At 42.1% G+C, this 10,000-nt stretch overlaps 2 protein-coding genes across 6 annotated transcripts in view; one reads left to right on the forward strand and one right to left on the reverse strand.

Moving 5' to 3' along the window:
- The window catches only part of LOC132854547 (DNA (cytosine-5)-methyltransferase 3A-like), a 46,622-nt gene extending 39,452 nt beyond the window's left edge, over positions 1–7,170 (forward strand). For 4 of the 5 annotated variants that reach the window (XM_060883023.1, XM_060883024.1, XM_060883025.1 and 1 more), the window contains 5 exons: positions 11–159; positions 270–355; positions 1,261–1,330; positions 1,510–1,628; positions 2,229–7,170. In XM_060883023.1, coding sequence (XP_060739006.1) covers positions 11–159; positions 270–355; positions 1,261–1,330; positions 1,510–1,628; positions 2,229–2,370 — 566 coding nt within the window. In that variant the 3' untranslated portion in view covers positions 2,371–7,170. The remainder of the gene's footprint in view (positions 1–10; positions 160–269; positions 356–1,260; positions 1,331–1,509; positions 1,629–2,228) is intronic. The other variant, XM_060883027.1, reaches the window with a different exon arrangement.
- A 1,923-nt stretch (positions 7,171–9,093) lies between these two features.
- Positions 9,094–10,000, reverse strand: part of gnpat2 (glyceronephosphate O-acyltransferase 2) — an 11,239-nt gene continuing 10,332 nt past the window's right edge. The window contains exons 15-16 of the mRNA XM_060882630.1: positions 9,976–10,000; positions 9,094–9,689 (exon numbers count right to left, since the gene is read on the reverse strand). The exon at positions 9,976–10,000 is cut by the window's right edge and continues 37 nt beyond it. Coding sequence (XP_060738613.1) covers positions 9,646–9,689; positions 9,976–10,000 — 69 coding nt within the window. The 3' untranslated portion in view covers positions 9,094–9,645. The remainder of the gene's footprint in view (positions 9,690–9,975) is intronic.

The raw sequence follows: 10,000 nt of genomic DNA on the forward strand, positions 1-10,000 counted from the left end.
TGTTGTGCAGAGGGCACAGGACGACTCTTTTTCGAGTTTTACCGCCTGCTACACGAGGCTCGACCTAAAGAAGGAGATGAGCGGCCGTTCTTCTGGCTCTTTGAGAACGTCGTGGCCATGGGAGTGAGCGACAAGAGAGACATCTCACGCTTCCTTGAGGTATGCGCACACACACACACACACACACACACACACACACACACACTTGTTTGCTGCTAACCTCAACGGTCATTTAGCCTTCTTAGACTCAATCTTGTTTCTCTCCTCAGTGCAACCCAGTGATGATTGATGCCAAGGAGGTGTCTGCCGCCCACCGCGCTCGCTACTTCTGGGGCAACCTGCCTGGCATGAACAGGTAAGAATGACCTTCACCTGCTTCTGCACCATAACTCTTTGTGGGTCCACCCCTGTATTGATAGCTCCGCCCACACATACATACGTAACCCAGGCAACTAATGAACAGAAATGTGTCTTTATCATAGCTGAAGGGAAGAACAATACGATTGCAGATAAACAAACAAGCAAAAATGACACACAAGCATAATCATGTAAAGGACAAAGGCATATATTAGTTCTGTGTAACAAAGCAAAACCAACGTTACTCACCTATCGAGAAGGAAAAAAGCGCCTCGGCGTCTTAAGTAAAGTTGGTCACATATTCACAGATTGGAGTTTCCCGAGTCAATAACTCCTGAGCTAAACACTGTTACTACACAAAACACGGTTGTAGCTGCGTCTCTACATTACTACGATAGAAAAGAGGTGTTATTTGTGTAGTAACAGTGTTTAGCTCAGGAGTTATTGACTCAGGAAACTCCAATCTGTGAATATGTGACCAACTTCCTGCTCCTTCAGTTCTCTCCAGCGCTGGAAAGCTGATCCTATATTAACACGTCCTACTTCTTACCTTATCGTAAGTCTTTCTTCTCTTTCTTTCTTTGTTTTTATTCTCCATGTCAATGTTAAAACCGCTTTCTGCTAATGTCACACATGCGCACTGAACACTCTCTCCGCCCATATTGACCAGACACGCCCCTTTCTGCTCATTGGCTACACATTAGTTTTGATTTTTGTTTTGTTTGTCGTCCCGACTCAGTTTTCCGAAGCGTTTCTCAAACATCGTAGACCCCACCTTTAATATCAATCTGACTGACAGCTGCTATCATAAAAAAAAGAATGAACACATTCTGTCTAATAATATTTAAGAATTCAACTGTTAGGGTAAAATAACAGCTATTTATCTATTTTTGCCTCCCGCAGGCCGTTAACTGCGATGGCGAACGATAGGCTCGACCTGCAGGACTGTCTGGAACATGGACGCACAGCCAAGGTCTGTATTAATAAAACATCTAATTGAAAGTAAGAATGGATATGAAATTCCTCCAGCGCCGAAGATTCCTTTTTATTGCTGCAGTTTATTATCGCACATCTAATCCCGTCTGATTTATCACCTAAATTAATTTTCATGGAGGGGGCGTGGCTAATGCGACCACTGGGTTTGTGTTTCAGTTCGATAAGCTGAGAACCATTACAACTCGCTCTAACTCCATCAAACAGGGCAAAGACCAGCACTTCCCTGTCTTCATGAATAACAAGGAGGACATCCTCTGGTGCACTGAGATGGAAAGGTATGGATGCCTGGATAGATGGCTGGATGGATGGATGGATGGAGGGATGGACGGACGGACGGAGAAAGAGACAGGTTTACTGATAGACGGATGGACAATTTCACTCACAGATGGATGTTTGGATGGATGTGCACATAGATGGAAGGATGACAGGACAGATTCTCGGAAGGATAGAGGGATTGATGGATAGATAAACGTATTTAGGACAATTTTGGTAATGAAACTACAGAACTTTACAGAAGAGGTGGGAGGAAAGAAGAAAAAAGAGGGATGGATGGATGGATGGATGGATTAAAGTCAGAAAGCAGTTCGTTTTACTTTCGAATTAGTTCGAAGTCGTTCTACTAATCAGGATAGATGACTGATTCAGGTATGGAGTAAATCACTGAATAGCTGATGGATGGATGGATGGATGGAAAACTTTTTCTGCGTTCTCGAAAGTTTCTTTGAAAGCTGGTACAGATGGAGTGACAGGAGGAGATGAAGCGCAGCGTAATGGAAGGGAAGATTAAAGCATAAAGACCATTCCTGTTATTTCATTATAGCTTGTGGTTCATCTGAAGTTCTTGTCTTCTTCATTTTATTTTCTTCTCCTGTCAGGGTGTTTGGATTTCCTGTCCACTACACGGACGTGTCCAACATGAGTCGTCTGGCCAGGCAAAGACTCCTAGGAAGGTCGTGGAGCGTCCCGGTGATCCGGCACCTGTTCGCGCCGCTGAAGGAATACTTCGCCTGTTACTGAAGCCCCGCCCCTCTGAGTCACACCGTGCCATCCCACGACTCGCTTCGCCCTTCAATTGCATAACAACCAAGCTCCACCCCTTTTTACATTTGTTTTGGTAGTTGCCTGACGACTTACTGGTGCTATTCATCAAAAAAAAAAAACAAACGGTTTATCTGACAACACGTCTCCGTTTTACATGTTGGCTATTTATTGAGGACTTCATGACCTTTTTTGTTTTACAGACTTTTTAATGTCAGAACGATCGACATTTCATCCGTGATCACAGCTTCTCTGATGAAAGAGAGACATGCTTGCATGAGCGTGTGGATGCCAGAGTGTGTGTTGTGTCTGTAATCGTGTGTGTGTGTGTGTGTGTGTGTGTGTGTGTGTTGGGGGGGTGTTGAGGTTGGTCGTCTCTTCGAGCACAAAGCACATTTGAGGGTCACGGCATCTTTGAAAACTAAACCCACACACACACACTGTTCTGGTGTCATTTACATCTTTTACCTGTAGTCAAATGGTGCAAACACACACACACACATACACACACACACATACACAAGCTGATACACTGTTTACAGTCATGTCATGGTACTACACAACTACTCGACTCCTGTACAGCTCAGTGCTGATACAACAACGGTGCTCTCTCTCTCGCTTTCTCTCTCTTTCTCCCGCTTTTCTTCTACACCTCCTGCCCAAATCCCTTCTCGTTTTCCTTCTTCCTCTTTTTACCTCTTTCTCCCTTTCATCTTTTCCTTTCTTTCTCACCTGCTTGCTTCTTATTTTTCCTGTTTCTCTCTCCCTTGTTTCTTCATCTTCTGTCTTTCCCATTGATTTCATTCACTTTTCCCAAGTCTCCTCTGTAGGTCTCCTGCTCTGTCAGCAATACTGATGCACAGCCACATTTGAGGCCTTACTTCTGTGGCACATGGTGACTGACACACACACACACACACACACACACACACACACACACACACACACACACACACACACAAACAGAGGATCTGATTTGTTGTTGCATGATTGGGAGTTTTCTATGTTAGAAGCTGATGCAATATAGCTAAAACTTTTGAAAGTGTCCACATACACACACATAACACACACTCAGAGAGCTGCTGCGCTTCCAGCCCAGGCCTGCAGGGGGTAGCGGCAAAATACAAAGAAATCGATCCTTCCACAAAACACTGTGGTGATGCTAGCGACCACCAGCGGAACTCATTTCTACTGTAAACCACAAGGTCTCGTCCGACGCCGCCATTTTTACCGAAGTGGTGACAGTGTGCGAGTGTGTGTGGGTGTGTGTACGTGTGGAGAAACGTTCTCAGACTCCTCAACATGCTTTGCTTTTTTGTCTGACCGAGGAAACTATCAGAAATATCTCCGGGGTGCTTTCTTCTTCCTCTTCCTTCTTATTTCCTTTCCTTCCTGTTTCCTTGCTCAGGCTAGCATTAAGCCTGTATGTTTTCCGCTGTTATTTAAACGAGGCATGCTTCCACCAATGTGTCAGAACCTTTTGAGGAACTAAACCAATTGTAGAACTAATCTGAAACAGAACTTTACAGTTCCTGGTGAAAGTTCTCTTTTAAATCCTGACTAAAATCTGCCTTGGTTCCTCTTCTAGAAATGTGCCTAATGTTTCTTAGTTCCTAAAATGTTCCTGGGTTCCTGTGGTGGAAACACGCCCAAAGTTTCAGAAGGTTTCTGCAGTGGAAATGCAGCTATAGTTTCTCAAATTTTCCAAAAGTGGAAATGTGGCTAAACTTCCTGGATTGCTAAAAAGCTTCATGAAAAGTGTTCCTACAATAGACACGCATCTAAATTCCTGGCCTTCTGAAATCTTTCTGCTTTAGGAACACAGTTCCTGAGTTCTTAAAAGGTTCCTGAGATGAAATGGCACCTGACGTTTGGCATCCTTAATGGTGTGTAGGTTTCTTGAAAACCCAAAACCCAACTAAAGTTCCTGAAGAGATCCCTAGGTTCCTGAAAATGGTTCCTGCAGTGGAAGGTTCTCCAGTTCTGGATGTCACAATCCAGATTTTGGTTCTTCTTTGATACATTTCTGTCCTCCCAGGGGATTCTGGGATAGTGGCCTCTGCTGTGTGATGTCGTAATATCTGGTCACATGGTGCTCCCAGAGTTCCTTTTGTTTTGGTGGGCGTGGCCTCTAATGGTGTGTAGGTGCTTCACAATGTGCACACACCTTTCTGGTTATGGATTTAAACAATATCTGGATTACTGTATTCACTCCACACTGTTGTCAGCTCGTTCGGATTTGGAGCGACACTCTGGTGCTTACAGAAGCTTCCGCGGGGAAGCCGGGATGATCCGGTGGGCGTGTCCTCTCGTGGTGTGTTGGTGCTCAACAGTGTGCACTCACCTTCCAATTATCAGTGCGGATAATCGGAGCTGGTTTACTGTATTCTCCTCGTGCTGTTGTACACATCATTCAGATCAGAGGTTTATTGGGACATTCTGGTGTTTCCTGGCGCTTTCTCTTTCTTTTTTCTTTTTTTTTTTAATTCCCCCCGGCTTCCCAGATTTTAAAGGGTGTCTAGCGAAGTATAAATAAGAGAGGCTAATCTCTCTGGCCTGCTTAAAAGGCAGACTGTAAAGAACCTTCTAGGCCACTTTCCAGACGCAGAATTTCCACAGTCCTGGAATAAAAGTCCTTTAGCAGTGCTGGTCCTCGCTTTTCCAGAAAGCCCTGATCCAAAATCCATCCCGTCCTACACTATTCACATCCATCCTCCAACACACAAACAGTGTGTTCCTTAATAGAGTCTTCTCTGCTGTGGTGCTGTCTGACTGTGAATAAATGCCTAGCCTTCAGTAGCTAATCGTGCTAGTGTTCGCAACCACTACTGACTGCTCATAATTATATTTAAAGAAGTAAGAGATACTAGATGGGGGGCACGGTGGCTTAGTGGTTAGCACGTTCGCCTCACACCTCCAGGGTTGGGGGTTCGATTCCCGCCTTGTGTGTGTGGAGTTTGCATGTTCTCCCCGTGCCTCGGGGGTTTCCTCCGGGTACTCCGGTTTCCTCCCCCGGTCCAAAGACATGCATGGTAGGTTGATTGGCATCTCTGGAAAATTGTCTGTAGTGTGTGATTGCGTGAGTGAATGAGAGTGTGTGTGTGCCCTGCGATGGGTTGGCACTCCGTCCAGGGTGTATCCTGCCTTGATGCCCAATGACGCCTGAGATAGGCACAGGCTCCCCGTGACCCGAGGTAGTTCGGATAAGCGGTAGAAGATGAATGAATGAATGAATGAATGAATGAATGAGATACTAGATATTGGTAGGTTTGCTAGCTAGCTCCCATATTACATCAAACTAGTAATAACAAAGGATATCTGACTGACAACCGATTAAAGACTTATTTCTCCAAAGATGCGAGCGTGTCTAGCTAAGAACCGCTTCAATAGAAGATGCCATGCTGTGAAACCAGTGTACGGAAGTGTGTGTACATCTAAGTTCAAAGAACCAAGTGACTCATTTAGGGTGCTAGATTTAACTTGAAGAGTCCAACCTTTATGACCAGTAAGCTAACGTTAGCTTCCTGTTAACCTACGAAACTCCTCCTGCTATCAAACAAAGCTGAGGGCTTTCAAACTGAGGGATTTCTGAACCTGGTGCGCCCGTCCCTCATCTTCCCATCGAGGACCAGCACTGTCCATAACTGATCATAACGTGTGTTGAGGAACGTTGCCCTCATCTGCAAATGAACATCCAGACACTAAGCTAAGATAAGCCTGGCTTTTGGAAGACACGTTAGCCGCTCGATACGTCGCGTAAAACTCAGGCCCACATGCGTTAATTCCAGACTCACTTCCTGTGTGGCCGAGACAGGACTCCGTTCAGCAGAGTTCGGCGATAAACCAACTGTACATAGATATGTTTGCCTTTTTATTTAGCATTCGATCATGTTTTGTGCTCCAGGTGTGTTTCTCAATCCGTATAGGCTAACGTCGGTGTGATCCTAGGCTGTGTTAGCGTAGCTGTTGTGATTAGGTGACTGGCCAAAGGCGGCGCTTGATTATAATAGGATGAAAGGGCGGCGGTGGTGATAGTGACTGATGATTGATGATTGATGATGATGATGGTGATGATGTGTAAGAGACGGGCGTGTCAATCTGCTATCACGTCCCAACGAATTTTTCTTTTCCTCTTTCTTTACGTATTTATGAATTGCCTCAAATGAGAGAGGACGAATTTTAGAGCCAACCAATAACCAGTTGACAGCTTTAAAGGAGGAGATCCTTTACCAGGTTATTTTAGGATTCAAATCTTTAAAGAGCGCGTAAGTGAAGGCGTTTCAAAATAAACAAAACAAAAAAAAGGTGCTATACAATTTATTCTTAAATGATTAAAAAAATAAATAAATGAAATAAATAAATAAATAAATAAAATAGTGAAATATATTGTTGGGAATTAAGGATTGATCGGTCTTGACAATGACTGTTTTTATGTTGTCGTAGTAACGGATTTAAGAAAAAAAAAAAGCACTATTATTTTACTCTTTTATGAATATATTAACAAATGCATTTTAACTTTGTACTTGATGATGATGTAAAAGTAGAAAAAAAATAAAATAAAATAGAGAAATTTCATGTGCTTTAGCCTAGACATCACTGTAGTATGAGCGTCTCAATGAGGAAGTCATTCTGTTATACTGGACCCGAGCTTCATCCCGAAGGTTCTGTGCACTGATACGTAACTTGCTTTATCCTTGGCAGCAAACTCGACATTACCCAACATTCCTTGCTACATGCTTTTGTTGAATCGGACTGTAACGTTGTTTTTATTATATATATATATATATATATATATATATATATATATATATATATATATATATATATATATATATATAAATATATATATATATATATATAAAATGTTTGTTGTTGCCTCAATATTTATTGACTTACAGCCATGTCGTACCTTCTGTCCTTCATATTTGTTCTGTCATATTTGCATCTGTCTCGCGCTATTTCTCTACCTTCTCCATCCTGGTCTTTCTCTCTCTCTTTTCTTTCTCTCTTCATCCATAGCTGCGGTTGAAGAGACGGCACGAAGAGACAGACAGAAAGAAAGAAAGACAGAAAGAAGAATAGAATGACTCCTTTCTTATGTATTTGTGCTGGAGAACACTTGAATTAAATGTACTGTTTTTGTGCAAAAAAAAAAAAATCTTGTCCTGTCTTTTTTCCTCCCAGATGACAAGCTATGGGTCGAGATATTATGGATGTTAAATTGCAACTCCTGTACGGTTGTATTCAGGGCTAAATAATGGGGTTTTAATGGGCTTTATTTACATCAGGTGATCTCAGACTTTGGGCTGATTTATTTTTATTAAGATAACTGAAGTACATGTTTATTTATTTTGGGATGTTTGGGTTTTTAATTACAGGCGTCTCCTATAATCCTGATTAACACGTCTCCTGTTACGGCTACGTTTTTACTGTTAGATGTAATATAAAACACTTGAACAAAAAAAAAACCCAGCCATAATCCAGTTTCACACGAGCACCTCAGAATACAGCTGCCGGTTTAGACTAATGTGCTAAGACTAAAGACTAATATGTAAATTAGATCTGTTCTGATTGGATTGTCACCTCGGGCAGACAACGTCCCCATGCTGCGTGACATAAATATTGTACTCATTAAAACAGAGCCACTTAATTCTATACCCACTTTAAAAAGTAGTGATACAAAGTCTTTCCATCACAAAGCCCTGAAATACCAAGCCTGAGAGCTGAGCTTCTTCTCTTAGCTGGTCTTGGAGCTGCCTTTAAAATTCAGAACATGTCCATTCAGAACAACCCCAGAACAAAACCCCAGCCAGAGCAAATCAATGATTAAAACACTGGAGAGAAACAACAGCACTCGTAATTATGACTTTGTTGTGGCTCCTAAACAGGACATTTCCGATTTGAATAACATTCGGGTAGTAATAATAATAATAATAATAATAAGGGGGGCACGGTGGCTTAGTGGTTAGCACGTTTGCCTCACACCTCCAGGGTTGGGGGTTCGATTCCCGCCTCCACCTTGTGTGTGTGGAGTTTGCATGTTCTCCCCGTGCCTCAGGGGTTTCCTCCGGGTACTCCGGTTTCCTCCCCCGGGCCAAAGACATGCATGGTAGGTTGATTGGCATCTCTGGAAAATTGTCTGTAGTGTGTGATTGTGTGAGTGAATGAGAGTGTGTGTGTGTGCCCTGCGATGGGTTGGCACTCCGTCCAGGGTGTATCCTGCCTTGATGCCCGATGACGCACAGGCTCCCCGTGACGCGGGGTAGTTCGGATAAGCGGTAGAAAGAATGAATGAATGAATGAATGGATGAATGAATGAATAATAATAATAACAACAATAATAATAATAATTATTATTGTTGTTATTATTATTATTATGGCCAAATGGCAATTCGTGAAGTGGGTGGGGCTAAATGTGATCACGTGAATAGGCGTGACGAAACCGTTAGATACATCGAGGGGGCGTGGCTAACTAATTGTTTTCATAAAATCGATCGAAAAAAAAGTCTTGCTTCCGTAGTAGGAAGTATTTATGTCTTATATATTCATACATTAAACATTAAACATGTCACACACAAAGCTAATAAGGCAAAATATATTTCGAACAAGTGTTTTTACACGTGAGAAGTCAAAATCCACCTGAGAGCGAAAGCAAAGTGAATGAAGATAAAAAAGAGTTTTTTTAGATAAAAAAAGAAAATGTTAATTAAATTAGAAACACCTTTATTTAATTCCTGATATACTACAGAATATTATACATTCTGCTTAAACACTATTATACATTTCGTGTTAAACACTATAATTACAGTCTGTTTTAGATTCTAAAACAAATATCTGCAGTTACGCATCAGCAGGCTCGGACCAATCCGTGTCGATTTCAGTCGCTAAAAAACTACAAAAGTCTATTTCTGCTCCGAGAAGTAGCAGGTAATTAATGCTTAATTAACACTTGATGACTTTTAACCGTAGACGCTGGAACTTTGTTCGTTGGGTGGCGTAAAACTCTTCCACACCGAGCTAGCGGTGAAACGTATTCAGCGCTAAAGCCTTCATAACTCTGAGCCTCGTACCGTAAGAGACATCGGATTCCTTTCGCGTGACGGAGCAGCGAATCTCTGGAATTTCCTGTGGGAATGTTTTTGGTCCTGAGCTTTTGCGTATTCATTTTCAGTGAGTGTCGCTCAGTCTGAGGAAGGTCCTAATTTACCTTCTAATTTTTCTATATTAAAAAAAGAGCAGAAGCTGAGGGTCGTGTCACAGTCTGGAGTACGACGGCACCTTGGAGGCGACGCCGCCATCTGGAGCCGGAGAAACAAGAGATCGTTTACAACAACGGCATTAATATCGGACAATTAAACACGTACTACACCGTCCAGATCTTATCTCTCGCTATATCGTCCGTATAATGTCTACACAATTATTGGCACCTTTAAAAAAAAATATTGTATATTGTATATTGTATTGATTGTATATTTCAATTGTGTAAAATGTTTTTATTTATTTATTTTTTTACTAAAAAATGATTTAAAACAAGTGCTAACTAACTGACCCTTGAATACAGAAGAAACCGTGTATTTTCTTTACCCAGCGTGTCGCATATTCTCCTCAC

The sequence above is a fragment of the Tachysurus vachellii genome, chromosome 12 (assembly GCF_030014155.1).
Source record: "Tachysurus vachellii isolate PV-2020 chromosome 12, HZAU_Pvac_v1, whole genome shotgun sequence".
Taxonomy (NCBI): Eukaryota; Metazoa; Chordata; class Actinopteri; order Siluriformes; family Bagridae; genus Tachysurus; species Tachysurus vachellii.